Genomic DNA, 17,803 nt, shown 5'->3' with positions numbered 1-17,803 from the left:
GCTATTAATTTTTTTAAAAAAATATATAGTATGGACAAAGCATTATATTTATTAACCCATAAAATAACATTCTTGCTAACATACCTCTTAATTGACTTACTATAGTTTATGGTATTTATGGTATTTACGATGTTATTCATAATTAACTGCCAATCCTGTTTTGTAGCTTGATTACGTTGTATCTTTTAAAACAACCACTATGATTTTGCATTTATCTGAAAACTGTTTTCTCTGTTTTTGTTGATTTCTTGAGGCTATGTAGATGAGGATGGCCTTGAAGTTTTGGTCTTTTTGACTCTATCTCGCAAGTACTGAGATTACAGGGATGTACCGCCATACTCAGCAGTATCTGAAGTTCTATGTATGTATGCATTGTCTACAAGGTCCCCACATAAAGGGAAAAAATGATTGGGACTGCACTCAAAGTTTCACTGCCAGTGTGTCTTACCCTCAGTAGTGGCAGACCGTTATGGTAAGGGTATGTTCTAGTATAGAATGAAGTACTGGTTAGAGTCTTATAGTAACTGGTTTTGTGTCAACTTAGCACAATCTGAAGTCTTCAGAGAGGAAGAAGCCTCAGTTGAGGCAATGCCTCCATGAGATCCAGCTGTAGGGCATTCTCTTAATTAGTAATTGATGGGGGAGGGCCCAGCCCACCATGGGTGGTGTCATCCCTGGGCTAGTGGTCCTGGGTTCTATAAGAAAGCAGGCTGAACAAACCACGGGGAGCAAGCCAGTAAGCAGGACCCCACCATAGCCTCTGCATCAGCTCCTGTCTCCAGGTTCCTGCCCTGTTTGAGTTCCTGTCCTCACTTCCTTCAGTGATGGACAAGAAGTAGAAATGTATGTCAAATAAACCCTTTCCTCCCCAGCTTACTTTAGTCATGGTGTTTTGTTGAAGCAATAGAAACCCCGACTAAGACAAGTCTCCTAGAGGAAGACATTATTTTAGCTCCTAGGAAGAGTAAGGAAAGCTGAAGACTTATGGAGAAGACTGAAATCTCACTCCTTCACATCCAGGCATCACTGAACTTCTCCTGAAACCTTTTCTGGTGAATAGTCCTACTCCTAGGTCTCCAGGTTCTGGTTTTAGGTAGGTCCATTACAGATAGGTGGCTAAACTTGCCAAATGCTACATAAGCTACGCTAGAATCATAAGAGGTGAGAAAAGTGAAAGAGATTATTTTTTCTTTTTTTGAAACAGGGTTTCTTTATGTAACCCTGGCTATCCTGGAACTCACTCTGTAGACCATGCCGGCCTTGAACTCACAGAGATCTGCCTTGAGAAAATGCATGTGCTGCCACCACCACCTGTGAGAGAGAATCTTAAAGCCTCTGTATGTGTGTGTTGCTGGAGATTGAATCCAGAACTCTGTATATATTAGGCAAGTGTTTTATCACTACACTTCATCCTTAGCCCTAAATCTAGGATTTTTAATAATGAGTAAAACCTTAGGATATTGCCATACTTTCCAAACTTTCTTCCTACTTCTTACAAGCTCTTGAAAAAAATTTAAGCGGTGTATTTTATAGTTTTGTGTGTACGGCTGCTTTGCCTGCACATATGTGTGTGTACCACGTGGGTGCTGGGTACCCAAGGAGATAAAAAGAGGGGGCTACCAACTCTCCAGCCCCTCCTCTGAAGCTTTAAAAAGCATCTTTTGAGCTGTAACTCAGCGGCAGCACAGCCACCTAGCATGCACAAGACCCGAGAGTCCATCCTCAGCCCTGCAAAAAGGTGTCTTTTCTGAAAAGAATATAAAGATTTTTATGAGGAAAATAACTTCTGAAGAGAAAATCTTTTCCTAAGGGTTGAATATGATAAAGAGGTTGGAGAGTGGCAAGCTTATGTGATTACACCTTTAAAAAAGAGAGAGACGTGAAGCTAAAGAAGGGGTACACGCTGTGGTCCTGAAGGGAAGATGGGCTGTTTTACACACATCATTGTAGGTTTGTATGGTACTGTCATTCCAATCCTAAACACTTGGCAAATTTGATGCTTACAAGGGGGGCAAATAACTTGGAGAAATCAAGGAGATGTTGCAAAGAAGGGCAGTGAAGGTAGAGGGTGTTAGAACGCTGTGAGAACTGAAACAGGATGGTGCTGATGCAAGAATGCTCAGGCCTGACATAGATCGCCACAAGTTTTATGCCAGCCTGGCTACATAGTGAGTTCCAGACCAGCCTGCATTATATTGTGAGATTGTATCTCAAAAAAATCCCCGCATAAGCAGCATTAATCTAAATGTTAGAAGATATGATATGGAAGAGAATGTGCCATACATGACAAAGGTTAATACCTTTAATATGTAAAGACCCGGTCCCAGTCAATAGAAAAATCTAGACATCCCCCCAAAACTGGCAAGGGGCAAATAAAAATTATAAAGAAATGCAAGGGGCAGCACTGAAAACTGTGGAGCCCCACTTATAAACAATGAATTAGAATTAAAGCAATGTAAGTACATTTTCAACTATTGGATTCACAATGGCCTGAGAAATGACAGTTGACGGCAGTGATAGGAGCTGGGCTACACTCTCTGACTGCTGCTGCGGATCAAAGACTCTATTTGGAGTGTAAATTTCATTAAGAGCCTGGGCTTAGTGACACACGCCTTTAATCCCAGCACTCAGGAGGCAGAGGCAGGCACAGCTCTGTGAGTTCAAGGCCAGCCTGGTCTACAGGACAGCCAGGACTATGTGGAGAGACACTGTCTTAAAACAAAACAAACAAAAAACCAAGAGCCCTTTCTCTCTCTCTCTCTCTCTCTCTCTCTCTCTCTCTCTCTCTGTGTGTGTGTGTGTGTGTGTGTGTGTGTAGCTCATGCTTAAAATCCCAGTACCCTGGACCCTGGAGGCTGGGACAGGACGCTCTCAAGTAGTTTGAAGCCTTTCCTGGGTTACATGAGAAGATCAAGGCCAGCCCTGGTAACTTAGGGAGATCTTGGCACTCACAAAAAAACTTAAGGGCAGAGGACGTAGCTCAGTAGTAGGAGAATGCCTGCCTAACTCACACATGTCCTTGGGTTCAATGCTCAATACCTAAAAATAGGATGCTTTAGACTTACTCAAGTTTTGTGACCTCAAGTCAATCTCTAGGAATATAACGTGAAAACCACAAAGATTCATTACAGTGTTGTTATACTTAAGAACTAGTAATAGTCTCATTATTTAAAACTGAGAAGTTTGCCGGGCATGGTGGTGCACACCTTTAATCCCAGTACTCGGGAAGTAGAGGTAAGTGAATCTCTGAATTTGAGGCCAGCCTGGTCTACAAAGTGAGTTCCAGTACAGCCAAAGATACACAGAGAAACCCTGTCTCGAAAAACCAAAAGAAAAAAAAAATAAACCTGAGAAATTTTAACTATTTCTAACACACTTATATGGTGAACTAACACTTGATAATTAAGCAGTTAATGACCTGGAGCTGTATCTGCTACGTGATAAATGAAAAAAGGCAAGCTACTAACTTTTATTTATAGTCTAAAAACAATTTCCTAAAAAAATGTATATACCAATATATGAACATACATAGTAGAAGAACTAGTAACTTATAATCTAAGGATGTTGGCCTAATAATAATTTATTATTTTCCCACTTTATTTCCTAAAATTTCTGCAACATGTACATTACTTTTTTATTATGGCCAAACATACATAATGTGAAATCCCACTGCGTTTTAACCATGTTTTAGTATGTTCATTATTTTTGAAAACAGAAGTTCTGTTCATTTTAAGTAGCACTAAGGAGACTTCATTGTGTACTTGCACTATAGTCACACCAATGTGGCAGTGGTTCATCTGGACAAGGACAGGAAAAAGGCAGCCCAGACAGATGAGATGGTTTATGGGTCAGAGTGGCAGAGTGGAGTGTCATCACGTCTGAAGACAGCGTTAGTAAGTGAAGTACCTTCAGGGGTCTTGGCACTGACCAGACTGGTCAAAGGATACAGTAGCAGGGAAACAGGAAGTGGGGAGGAGCGTAGAAAAACCTGAGGGCCAAGTCAGAGTCACAAGGGAAAACCAACTAGTGGGACTACTCATTTCAAGTTGCAAATGCAAATGACCCCAAATTCTTTTCCACCCAGAGCTTCAGGGACACACAGATTATATAAAAGAGGCCAAAGAAGCAGACAAGCCAATGGAGTGAGCAGGGTTAGGGGAAGGCACAAACCTGCCAGTCTTGCTTAGTTCTGATTACCCACAGGGGCCTTTGTGTTATATCACTGGTCAGGTTTGGTTTTGCTGATAACAATTTAGACTAAGCTGGCTCTTCAATTTGTATTCTTTACTGTTTTCTTTTGCCTTTGTGCCCTATCGGATGTTTCCCCCGGGAATTGTTAGGACAGCACCCAAGATAGCACCCGTTTGAAATGCAGTTTCTTTCTGCTGTTTTATGGTTCTTGGTTTATTTTAGTCCTGGCCAGTTGGTTTTACTGAGAGAAGGCACAGTGAGAAGAAAGAGTGCTACATTCTCCTTGTGGTGACATCAGGAGGGCAAGTTAGCAGGTTGCACTCTGCAGTGTCCCCCTTTTCTGGGGTTGCAGGCAGTAGGACCATAAGTAATGTATTTGGGGACCAGGAAAGAAAAGGGAGTCTCATCTGGAAGCTTTCTAGAAGACACCTAGTCGCCCCGAGGTTAGCAGAAGAGACTACATAGATTTGCATGAGCAGCCCTGAGCTCTGTAGAAACATGGCATCCGTGGTGGGGGTGTTGGGCAGGAGGGGGTGGGTGGAATCGAGCATTCTTTGTGGCTACCTAAGTTCAAATGCTTCAAGTCCCCCTCCCTCCCAGTGCTCCGCACCTGCATCTTTCTCTTCACGGTGTCAAAGGGGAAGGAAAGTGTCTGGCTCACAGCAGCAGCCAGGCAGACATTGGCAAAGTTCTGCAGGTGAGAGAAGCGGTCCCGGGGTCCATTCCAGATTTTCTCCAGGTTCATGTAGACTAGAAGGGAGCCAGCGGAGAAGGGAACAGCACCTGGGATCAAGTACAAGGAGAGGTTGCTGTCTGGGGAACCACTGTCTGGAGCAAAGGAATGCCCGAGGGCTGTATGATGGGAATAGCAGGGGTCTGGGGCTGTTTAAAGCCCTGCCAGTTAAGGAGCAAGAGGGAATGTTCTAGGGGTGGGGCGACAACACCATATGGTCACCAAAAGCCTGAATTGGTCCACTCAAGGTTGGTGCAGTTTACCATCAATACACTGTACATAAAAGAACTATAAGCCAATCTTGAGAGCTCAGTGTGGTGACACACACCTATAATTCCAGCACCTAGGAGGAGGAGGAGGCAGTAGGATCAGTAGTTCAAGTTCATCCTCAGCTACATAGCAATGTTTATTGCCAGCCTGGGCTACTTGACTGCATGAGACACTGCTTCAGGCAGAAGAGGAAAAAAAAATCAACTAGATGCTGAACTTGGGTTTGTGATACAGATGCTGTAACTTACATTAAAATCGCCAAAGAAGTCAGGTGGTGGTGGTGGCGGTGCACACTTTTAATCCTAGTATTCGGGAGGCAGAGGTAGGTCAAACTCTGTGAGTTCAAGGCCAGCCTGATGCACAGAGTGAGTTCCAGGACAGCGAAGGCCACACAGTGAAACCCTGTCTCAAAAATCAGACAAAAAAGTCACCAAAGAAAAAGATGGACAGATGAATGGCTCTGAGGGATGAATAGACAAGTGACAAGTAAAAAAAAAAAATCAACTGGGGTCTTCAGTGAGTATACAGTTAGTTACAATTTTTAGGGCTTTACTGTGTTTTTGAAATACAAAAAGGAAAAAAGAACGAAAAGAAACATTGCAGGGAGTCATTTCCATAGCACTGAAGAGCTGGCTCAGAAAATAAGAACACCAACTGCTCTTGCAGAGGGGCGCCTACATCAGGTGGCTCCCGACCACCTGGAACTCCAGCTCCAGGGAATTTGACACCATCTTCTAGCCTCCACAGGCACCTGCACTCATGTGCACACACCTACACACACACACACACACACACACACACACACACAGACACACACACACACACGTGCACTTACAAAGAAAATAAAATTCTTTAAAAAATCACTTCCATAAAAGAAGATACTAGGCTGGGCAGTGGTGATGCACACCTTTAATCCCAGCACTCAGGAGGCAGAAGCAGGGGGATCTCTGTGAGTTCAAGGCCAGCCTGGTCTACAAGAGCTACAACTAGGGATGTTACACAGAGAAACCCTGTCTCAAAAAACAAAACAACAACAAAAAGAAGTTAGTAGGCAGTACTTGATCCAGTTTGGGAGGCTAGAAAGGGACCGCTCCCTAGTGCAGAAGGAAGCATTCTGTGGCCATGGAGGTTACCTGACCTTGCTGAGATGTCTTAGGGTCCAGTTAGCATCATACACAATGGTACTTTCACCTTCCTAGTAACTAAGATGGCGATCAGAGGACATACTATTTGGTATTCCCACAAATTTCCGGGAACTTTCCGAACCATCTTTGGTTAACAGATGAACTAATTTGTCCCTCAATAATGAGATAGAGAGATGGCTCAGTGGTTCAGAGCACTTGTCATCCTTCCAGAGGACCCAGATTCAATTCCCAGCACCCACACTGTGGCTCGGGACTAGTTGTAACTCCAGTTTCCGTGGATCTGACACCTTTTTCTGACCTCCATGGGTACTGCACACATGTGATTCATGGACATGCACGCCGGCAAAACACCCCTACATATAAAGTAAAAAGAGGAAGTGCAAAAAGAGATCTAGTAGGTGGGATTTGGCTGGGGTGTGACTCCGCGGCAGAGAGCTCACAAAGCTCCAGCTTCCATCCCGAGTGCTGCAAAACGGCAGGCAGAATATAGGTGGGGTATCGCTTATCTTTAGGCAAAGGTACTATTTAATAAACAAAATCTATTTGAAAAGACTCACCAACTTTCTATTTTCAAAAACGTTTGAGGAAGCTGGAAGTGGTAGCACATGTCTGTAACCCCAACACTAGAGTGGCTGAGGCAAGACGATCGATCGGGAGTTAAAGGCCAGCCTTGCCTACGTAGTGAGCTCAAGCCCAGCCCACGTGACATTAGACCTCATCTCCAAAATAGGAATCGAGAGATCGTTTGTTGTGTGTTGGGCCCTAAGCGCTGGGACAGCTCAGAGCAAGCTAATTTCTATAGATATTTACCATTAAGTACAGGGCATAGCTAGGGACATATCATATGCCATCCATGATATGTACATATAGTGGGCTGTACAAGATGCTTTACGCACACAAGTATCAGAGTGATCGATTTTGCCCAGAAGAACCAGGAAAGAATGACAGAAAAAAGAATTCTCTCTATCTCTCTGTGTTATGTTAGGGATTGAACATAGAGTCGCGACCCTGCTCTACCCACCACCATTTTTTTTAACTCTTTGACACAGGTCTCAGTAAATTGCCTGGGCTTTATTTGAACGGTGTAAGCCCAGATGGGCCTTGAACTTTCACTTCTGCCTCCACCTCCTGAAGGGAGGATTACAGACCTGGCAAGTCTATAGTTGTTTGAGATAGGAACACGGGCCAAGATGAGCCCGGGACTCCTGATTCTCCTGCTGTAACCTCTAGAGTCTTGGGATTGCAGAGAACTTTTTGAAGTTTTGAAGGGTTGTGAGCAAAGAGTAGGTTCATTAGGCACTGAGAGAGTGGAAAGGCACTCCGTATCAAGTACGATGAGTGTGTAGCTCTAGCAAGCACACTCTTTCTGCATGACCTGAACGTGAGAGCAGGTGGAGGCACGCTACAGGATAGGACTGTAGGACAGACTAGCAGAGGCCAGCTCTGAAGGATCTAGAGTGCCCCAGAAATGCTGGCTTTCCCTCTTAGCTTTTAAGGATTGCAGTGGAATGAGGGCAGAGCATTAGGAAAGATCATCCCAGGCTGGCAGCAGTACACAGGGTGCACTGGGCAGAGGGCCAGAGATGGGAACACGAGTCTTCAGGAGAATCCAACTCTCTAGAGTCAGCAGGAAAGATGACGAGGGTGTGAGCTCAGGCAGAAGAGGGCACAGGTTTGTGCATTAAAAGAAGTCAAAGTCAATGGCTTTTCAGAAAGACTCCGGGCCAGCCATATCCAGAAAATCCGGCCACATTTGTTTCCTCTGCATATACTGGATTTTGGGGATCCAGTCTGTTTGGATGCTCACCTTCCTGGACCTGGAGGGAGGGGGGAGGAACTTGAACTTCCCACAGGGCAGGAAACCCTGACTACTCTTAGGGATGGAGAGGGAGGAGGAGAGGGAGTGGGGGGAGTGGGAGGGCGTTGGGAGGAGGGGCGGAAATGGAAACTTTTATAATTTAATAAACTTTTTTTTTTTAAAAAAAAAGAAGTCAAAGTGACAAGGTTTAGTGACTAAAGGGGAAACAGTAAGAGGAGGAACCAAGGTGATTCCTGAGTTTCTTCGAGCTTGGGCCACTGGAAGGAAGGAAGGCAGTCTTATTAACTAGGAGATGCATAAAGAAGAGTAAGTTTGAGACTAATGAGGACACCAGATTTTGCACCTACGAAATATGGAGGTCAGCATGTTCAATAGAGGTAAGTTCCTTTAGGAACTGACCTAAGTCAGTAGCTAAGGGAAAAGGCTCCAGAATCACATAATCACAGGGCATCCCACTGCCTGTGCTACCTTGAGCCAGTTATGTAGCTAAGCACCTACATATTTAAAATGAAGTCTAAGAGGTTGTTCAACAGGCAGAAAGTTAGACAGCCCTGGGAAGGTAGCGCACATCTGTAATTCTAGCACTCGGAAGCTAAGGCAGGAGGATCAAGAGTTAAAAGGTAGCCTGGACTACATAGTAAGTTCCAGGCCAGTCTGGGTTACTTAATGTGACCTTGTCTCAAAAAAAAAAAAAAAAAAGATGAAACAAACAGTGATATGTCAGACCTGAAGAATAAGTTGTGGTGATCTATTGCTCAGCATGCTGACTATAGTTAGTGACAATGTATTGTACATTTCAGAGTGGCTAGAAAAGAGATTCTTGATAGGAGAATGGGAGACCTCACAGCAAAGAAGCGATAAGGTGATGATATGAGGTGATGGATATGCTAAATGCTCTGATTTGATCACTATTGAATATATGCATGTATCAAAATATCATATGACAGCCCATAAACGTGGACACGTATATATCAATTAGACACAGAGGGCTGGAGAGATGTCTCAGCAGTTAGTGTGCTATGTTCTTGTAGAGGACATGAGTTTGTTTCTCAGCACCCATGTGAGAACACCATCTAATGTCCTCTTCTGGACTGGTGGGGAACCAAATTCAGACAACATACCTCTGACCACATACCTCTGCATAAGATATGGATATATACATGTGATTAATAAACAATAAGAATAAACTTTTGTGGGGGTGGGAGAGTATTCAAGAGTGTGGTCGTGCTAGGTTGATCCTGTGGGTAGGTTATTAGCAAAGAAGACATGAAGTTGAGAAGGGGGTAGGGCAATGAGGGGTTGGATCTTGAAGGAGTTAGGGGAGGCATAGGGAAATGATCAAATACATTATATGAACTTCTCAGACTTAATAAAATATTATATTAAAAGCTAATAATAAAGATAAAAAATTTTGAATGAAAAATTGTAATAAAAACTTCTAGAAATGTACTTAGTGCCCAGTGAGCACTCCTAAAAATGTTAGCATTGTTATTAAAGATATTGGGAGTCAAAATATATTCGTGCTTTTTGAAGCTACTGGCTTAGGACAGAGTCATCTAGACAGGGGATTCAGGGCAAGAAGACCAATAAAGAAGGCTGGGCATGGTGGTATGTGCTTTAGTATTCAGGAGGCAGAGGTACGAGGATCACTGCAGGTCTTAGTCTAGCCTGGTCTACATAGTAAGTTCCAGGTCAGTCAGGGCTACAGAGGTGCGACCTTTTCTCTAACAAACAAACATAAACATCAACAAAAAGAAAGCCCAGATAGAGGGAAGTGACCCAAATGGGCCAGGTATATTGTATAAGAGAGAGCTGTCAGAGAGATGTGAAGATACCCAGGAGACAGTGGCACCTAGAAGCCAAGTCTCCAGAGGACAGGGTGACTAACCTCATCTAGTACTACATGATGGACTAAATCCTTCTGAATTCGACAAACAGAGGCCTCTGTGTGTGTAGCTCTGTCAAAGGCTGTAGATAGCACCGAGATCCTGCTGTGCCTGCTCAAGATATCCACACCGAAGACTCCTGTCAGCTGGGCATTTTTGAGGGGGGCTTTGAAGCCAGGCTTTTCTGAGTCACTTGAAGCCTCTAAAATCGATTTAAGTGTTCACTAAGGTATATAATACCTGTATCAAGAAGGGGTGTCAAGTTCCACCTTACCTAAAACGGTGAGGGACACCCCTCGATAAAGGGCCAGAAACCCTTCTTGGTGATAAATAGTAGAAAAAGCATGGCTGAGCCCCCTGTAAGATGGTTCCAGCATATTCTGCACAATCAACCTGGTTTTGATGAGGTCCGTAGGGTAGGTGACAATCATGGAGACCATGCCCGCAAGACTTCCGGCCACAATGGAGCTCCACTGGGAAATGTGGCCCAGGTCATCCATGAACAGCACAACAAACCTGGGGGAAAACAGAGAAAGCTCAAGATATGAGCTTTGGACTATGCTGGCATGCTTTCCACCACTTCAAATATTTCCTGGCATTTGGAAGTGCTTTACAGTGTGAAAAATATCATAGAATTATACTGGGATTACTGGGTAGTAAGTTTAAATTCCACTATCCTCATATAACGCTAGCTAGCTATAAGGAGGAGCTGCCCAACCTCTGATCTATAACTTCCCCAAACTCTTCCCACTTCATTTCCAGCATTTTCCCCTTTTATCTGCACAAGCATCTAACTTGCTGGTGGGCTGTAAAGGCACAGAGAGATTGCCTCTCTGGAATGCAATCGTTCCATGCTCTTGAAATCGAAAGGGAGTAGAATTTCCTGAAATAACTGCAAAATCCAGAAATTTCACTCTCTTCCAGCACTGGGAAGGAAATCCAAAGTCTTCTATGCATTAGGTACACACTTCTGTTACTGAGCATGCCAAGTCCAGCATCCCAGAAACTGAGTTCTGAGCTCAACAGTTCAAGCCAGTATCAACTTTAATTATAGCCACAGGGCTTTGGCTTTCTGTAGAAGGCCCTACATCCAGCTAGCTGATTAGGCTGTAATGATTAACTAACTAACCTACAACACTGGCTGATTGGATGACGAGGTTGCCACCAATTAAGTTGTTTTCAAAACCTTGCTCCCCTCACGCAAAGCTGTCTTACAGTCACGTGGTGGGTTGGACTTCTTGGAAACTCCTCGGTTCTGGGAGATATCTGATTGGAGACTTGTGTCTGGTTTGGTTTGGTTTGGTATGGCTCGAATAAGCTCTGCTAAACTTAGTATAAAGAATGAGTTTTCCTTTATAATGGAGATTAGAAGTGGAGCTGCTGTTTTACTAGTTATCAGAAAAGTAACAAATACAAACAGTGATGGGATATCCACATCTCATCCAGCAGGTTGGCATCATATCGAATGATGGAGAGAGAATGGAAGGAAACTGACACCCTCGCCCTTTGCTAGAAGGAAGGACCATAAAACTGGTAGGGTCACTTTGCAGTATCTAGTAAATTTGGAGAAACAAGTTTTTACCCTGTAACTCCATTTCGCAGTTCATAGTCTAGAGGAACACGCTTAGAGATCTACACGTGAAGACACACTACAAACATTTCTTATAAGAATGAAAAACGCCAACAATCTAATGTCAAAATGTAGGGGAATAGAAAAAATGATGGCATTGTCATTCAATGGATCCCACTTGGTTAACATGAATGCGCTTAGACAAATCATAGAAGCACAAGAAATGAGCCATAAAAGCATGATGATGAACGGGCAAAACAAGCTGCAGAGTGATCTAGAGTAGATGACAGGCACAAACAGTAAACCCATAAGGACTGTTTAAGGTAAGCAGGTACTTAGGAGGAAGTAGAAAAGCTTCCCATGGGAAAGGGAAAACGGAGTAGGACCAAGAACGAAAAGGAGGACGACGCTACCTTCACCCAGGCTTTATTATGTTTAAGAGAGATCCATGGGTGGCAGGGCTTGTCATACGTGCCTGTAGTCATGGTTTCGTGGGAGGTTGTGGCAGAAGAAGCACTTGAGCCCAGTATTTTGAGGCTGCTTGGCCAAGACTTGAACTCAGAAATGAAACAAGGGGACTGAGGATGGAGTTCAGTGGTAGTAGGATTATTTAGCACACTCAAAGTCCTGGGTTTAATGCCCAGCATTGCAAAAAACAAAAACAAAAGCTAACCATCCACCCTACCCCCACCCCTCTCTACATCAACAAAGACATTTTGGGCTTGGTGGTATGGGCTTTGATCCCAGCACTTGGGAGAGTAAGACAGGAGGATCTTGAGTTTGAGGCCAGTCTGGGTTACAGAACAAGTTAAAGGTCAATTTAGAATACAAAGAGAGACTCTGTCTAAAAATAGTATGTAAAGCGTGGATGGTAGGTATATGAGTGTTTGACAAACTATTCTTTGTGTTTCTCAGTAGTTTTACAATTCAGTTAAAATTACTTTGCATGGACTTTTCTAAATGCAAACCATAAACTACCCTGTTGTAAGCCTTTTTTGGTGGGGGGCAGGGCATTCTCAGTCATGAGTGCCTCCCCCAGAAGAAATTTTATAAGGGTACTTCTACGTAGCACACCCTTCCAGGCTACAAAAAAAGCAAGTTAATTTCTTAGTGCTGAGGCTGGGAAACTAGGAAAAATAGTACCTTTGCCATAGAATGGTACAAGGAGGATACCCTGAGTTTGGAGTAAAAGTAAGTGAACAGAATTGGGCTAAAATAAGACTTTCATCTTTTTCAAAATGAAAGCACTCCCAGTTCATTGGCTCTCAAGCTTCCAGGGGAGAGGGAGGTTTCCTGTTGTTCAGATGACAGCTGGTCTGATGAATAATGAGTGGGCATTCAGGTGAAGCCATCTGAAGTTCATTCGCAACATCTCCTTCAAGGGGTTATTGGTGCATCTCAATTGGAGCCCTGGCTGTGCTCCCAGCACTGAAGGAAAATGATATGCAGACAATCAAAGCTGGCATTCACCAATGAGCCACTGGCCTGCTTCTGTGTTAATGCTGGCATACTGTTTCCTTGCCCTGGCCAGTCAAGTTAGAAGGACAGCAGACACATGAAATACAAATGATTGTGTGCAGCAAGTTGGGGAAAAAAAAAACCTACTTGGAGTTTAGAATACAAAACGCAGCACCATTTTTTCTTATTGTCCCATTCAGCCATTCTAGGACTTAGGCCAATTTATTGTCCATTTGTTGATGAGCCATAATGCACCAGATACTGTGCTAGTTCTCAGCATAGATCACATAGGAGAGCTCCCCTGTCCTAGCAAGGAAATAACTGACAGAAGCATCTAGAGGGAAACAGGCCCTTGGCTTACTCAAGTACTTGGGCTAGGAAGAGAAACCCTATCTTATTATGATGGTTTGTTGTATGAAGTACTCTTAACTATCGACTGTAGCAAATGAAAGAGAAGAACTGAACGGAGTTCTTTCTTCTATGCCTCTTCACCTCTAATCTTCCCTTAGAATAGTAAAGTGAAGGGGCTGGAGAGATGACTCAGTGGTTGAGAGCACTGGGGTTTGGTCTGCACGTGGCAGTCTGGTCCTATGTGGCAGTTCACAAGTATCTGTAACTCCAGGTCCAGGGGATCTGGTGCTCTATTCTGACCTCTTTTGGTACTAGGCATGCACACGGTGCACATATGTACATGTAAGCAGACACTCATACACATTCAAAAATAGTCAATGCAGATAACCCTGTTAGGCTACCAATGACATCATTGTGGTCCCTATAGCTTAAAACTCTGATTGGCTGGGGAGGCAGTGTTCCGGTTTTGTTCTTCCTCATGTACATACAAGCTTTTTTTCTCAGTGAGACCGAGACTGAAGGCCCTGGTGATCTGCAGGAACCCCTTCCTTTCAGTTAGTGCAGAGTCTACATACACTCCAGATGTATGCGATCAGTACTGATAATGCTAACACAAGCTCTCGATTGGTTCTGAAATAAGGAAATGGGGGTGCTCTGAACAATTCACAACTGCAGGGACCCAAACCAATATATAGTCAGACAAATGAGCAGTTGTGCAATAAAGTTGGAGGAGGACCTTCTTTTTGATGCATTTGAAAGCCACCCATTGTATCAGCTATCATTTGCATGTGACAGAAACATAGCACCCAACACTCTATTCAGTAATCTCTTTGAATTGTCAATTCAATTAAGCAGATATTTTAGTTGTGTAGTAGTGGACAGAACCCTGGACTCAGGAGCCAGAGGATGTTTTCAAATTCTAGCTCTGCCACTGCAATTGTGGAGAATTTTTCAGCCACTCCATTCACTGAGGATGCTGGATGTTCTGTTCTGAGCCATGATCAGACAGTGTACCATTATTCCCTGCTACCTGCTTTGCAAATTCATGGTCAGGAGAGAGTGCAAATGAATTGGTATGATGATAAGCCATGCCTACCATCTTTCTGGAGGAAGGATGGCTTCACGGCTGATTAACCTTTCTAACTATACCCTGTCATTCACGAGAATGCTTCTTTTCAGCTTTCCGAAAGAAAATAATCTGTCAGAAAATAACATCAGCACACCTAGTCTGTGTAAGTCTCTGCCCTTCTCCTCCATCTTTTCTGTCACCAACCCATTTCAGATACTCTGGGCTGCTGCGTGGTGTGCCAGGCTCCTAGCTGCTACTACCACCCACGGCCTTTCCCCTTGTCTACCCTACCGTGCCACTAGGAGACACTCATTCTCCTTGAATTTCTAATCACAGCATTGCCCCGACCCTGCACAAGCATTTCCCACAGCCCCCATCACATACCAAGTCTGATTTTCAAGATCCCATTCCAACCCGCTTACCCAGCTGGCTGTGCTGCATGCCTTTCCTCTTTCTGGCCTGTGCTGACATTACCTGCAACACCTCATCTTTGCCCAGGAGACTCCTACTCATTTTCCCAAGGCCAAACTCAGACGGTTTGTTCTCCTCTGTGAAGCCGTCCCATCTTCTCACCCCTCACCCGAAGTGTACATTTCTATCGCTCTTGGGCCACTGGCAATTTATAGTCTCTAAATTCAATGCTATGTCTGTGGACTGAGGTATGCCAGTCTTTTTAAAACTACCTTGTAAACTGAGGCGAGGACCACACTGCTTTCATCCTTGCAGCGTCTCCAGGATCATATGTGTTATTCTGTGTCCTAACTAATGTCAAGTGAATGCGGAAAGAAGGTGGCGTGTTGTGACTGAGCAGTTCTTAGGGCTGCGAGCACAGTGGCAGGACACCTCACTTGCCTGCTCCAAGGCCTGGGCCTTCACCTCTAGCACTGGAAACAAAACAAAAAGTAGCTTAACCAGCTTGTTTGTTTAATTCAGAGCCAAGGCCAGTCTTTAGAGCTGGCACCGGGCCTCTCTAATGAGGAACCCAGGGACTGTCTTCCCCAACAGAGAAGTAGCCCCTCCTCTAGAGTTGCCACCACGGGCTGCTTTCTTTTAGGTTTCCTTCCCAGCTGCCATGCAAATCTATTGGGCTCTCCTTAAGGTCACTCCACAGGTACCCATCATTTGCATCTCTAGATCTTTCCCTAAGTAGCAGTGCTTGATGTGGGAGGAGGTGAGAAGAGTCCACAGGAGGAGATCAGTGAGTGGCTGGGGGTGGGGTAAACGGTAGGCTGAGGAGCCGGGTCCCTGCTGGGGAAAAGGAAACTGCAGGCCCCCTAGGATCCTAAAGCCAAGATAGGCTGCAACTGGAGCCGGGGATGGGCAGGAATCTTCCCGAGGCAAACGACTGGTCCCTCTTTCTGTCCTGAGCACTTACTCCTTAGTACACTGGGCTCACAGACACACTTTTTGGAGCATTCTCTCCTAAGCCAGCGAAAGCAAACATTTCCAATTTACTGGATATTAGTAATGGGCAGACCTCACTTCTTTGGGAAGCTTTTTCGTTGCTTGACCTCCAGATATCATTTGCCAATTCGACCTCCTCCCCTTGTTCTCCCAAGAAAAGACTAAAGATTTCACAAAACTGCAGCTCGCAAGGCAGGAATCTCAAAAGCATGTGAAAAACTGGTATTGTGCTTTAGGGGCCACACATACAGCCTTGTGGCCCCAAGACCCTAAGGCACACCCCCCCCCCATTATCCGGAAGGAAGGGAGGCTGGGGACCTTTTCGGATTCAGGGTGGCGTCTCTGCCACCCCAGTTCTACCTCCCGACCCCTCCCTCCGGACTCTTACTTTCGGTAGGCAGCCAGCTGCACCATGCTGCAGGGGAAGAGGCGCAGGCACGCCACGCCATTCCCCTTCCACAGGGCCCTCGGCCCCTCGGCTAGCCACACTCGGCGTCCAGTGGCCCACAGCCCCTGGGAGTGGCCTCGCGCCATGCCGACCTGGGCCAGCACTGTGGCGAGCTCCAGGGGCGCCGTGAGGCTGAGGCTGAACGCTCCCGCCAGCCCTGCACACAGCAGCCGCTGGCTGCCGGTTAGCCGGCCATCCCGCCTCCACGTAGCCATCGGGACCCTGCCCCGCGCGGGCCACCTCGTGGCTGGTGTCCGGGGCTCGCGGGCCACCACCGGTAGAGTGGTCCGGCCAGGCCCCGCCCGGCGTGGGGCGGACTTTCTAGATGAACTAGGGAAGCTGGGCCCACGCCCGAGCTGCGCCTCCGGGTTAGGGTGGGATCGAAGGCGACTTTCTCAGGTATCTGAGGCATGCCCAGTCAGCGTGTATTTGCAACACTACTGGCAAGACTGGGGCTTCCATTTCCTGTGGCGAACAGTTCCCCCTGTTCTTTGAAGGCCAAGCCAGCAAGACTTGTTTCCTAGGTATTCTCCCGTCCTCTACCTTGCTGCTTCTTTGTCCCTTTTTCACATTCTATCTTCCCCTCCCCCTCCCCTGACTTTCTTGTCTTCCATCAGTCTCTTTTATTTTTTAAAAGGTTGTGCAGCGTGCAGAAATGACAGACCTTGGATAACAACACTTGCCAAACACTCGGCGGTGCGTTCAAAACAACTTTTTAGCAGATCTGGCCTCATTTGCAGAGGCTGTGGGTGTGGGTGTGGTTAAGACTGCAGGCTCTGGATCCTACCTGCCTTAGATTCTTTGGCCTTGCAGATGTCACGTGATGGCGTGATGGTAGGGAGGTCACTGGGTTTCTTTGTGCCTCAGGTGCTTCACCTGTACCCTGGAGGTGACACTTTCTAGAAGTTACTGAGAGGACTAAATCAACACTGACCAGGACAGATAACCAGTCTCTGTCTGTGTTGCTTCTGAGGTTATGATTAGACTTTACCTTATAGAAGAGGAAACTAAGACATGGAGATGCTTAAAGCTGAGTGGCCACTGCAAGGCAGAAGCAGGGTTCATACATAGGTTGATGTAGGCCTACATCTACTTAGGGCCACACACAAGGATTGCATAGTAACACTGCAGTATGGACATTCGGTGATTCTGTTACTTAAGGAATAGGACAAGACAGGAAAAAGGTGCTAACTGTGGCTTGGCCAGAATCTAAAAAGGATTTTAATAAATTAAAAACTTTCCTGTTTTTTTCTCTGTTTTTAAAGGGTCACAACAATAATAATTACAAAGAAAGGAACAGTTAGCAAGCATACTGTTACTATAAGACATCCCAGGTTGGTAGTTGCCTTTAGGTTGGCATCTTATTTTCTATATTGATTATCATGATGCTAATGGAACCTTTTCCTTTTAAGTTAGACATATCCATCCAAGCTGACACATACTAACTGTACATACTTAT

At 45.0% G+C, this 17,803-nt stretch overlaps 1 protein-coding gene across 3 annotated transcripts in view; it reads right to left on the bottom strand.

Annotated features, from left to right (window-relative positions):
* Nucleotides 1-16,634, bottom strand: part of Slc25a43 (solute carrier family 25 member 43) — a 34,417-nt gene extending 17,783 nt beyond the window's left edge. The window contains exons 1-3 of one of the 3 annotated variants that reach the window (XM_048450406.3): nt 16,285-16,634; nt 10,319-10,560; nt 4,802-4,974 (exon numbers count right to left, since the gene is read on the bottom strand). In XM_048450406.3, the coding sequence (XP_048306363.1) occupies nt 4,802-4,974; nt 10,319-10,560; nt 16,285-16,559 (690 nt within the window). In that variant the 5' untranslated portion in view covers nt 16,560-16,634. The remainder of the gene's footprint in view (nt 1-4,801; nt 4,975-10,318; nt 10,561-16,284) is intronic. The other 2 variants (XM_048450405.3, XM_048450404.3) reach the window with 2 other exon arrangements.
* Between the last annotated feature and the right edge of the window lie 1,169 nt (nt 16,635-17,803).

This window comes from Myodes glareolus, chromosome X (assembly GCF_982192425.1).
Source record: "Myodes glareolus chromosome X, mMyoGla1.1, whole genome shotgun sequence".
NCBI classification, from domain to species: Eukaryota; Metazoa; Chordata; class Mammalia; order Rodentia; family Cricetidae; genus Myodes; species Myodes glareolus.
The sequence above is the reverse complement of the archived record's forward strand: the minus strand, read 5'-3'. Positions and strand labels throughout refer to the sequence as shown.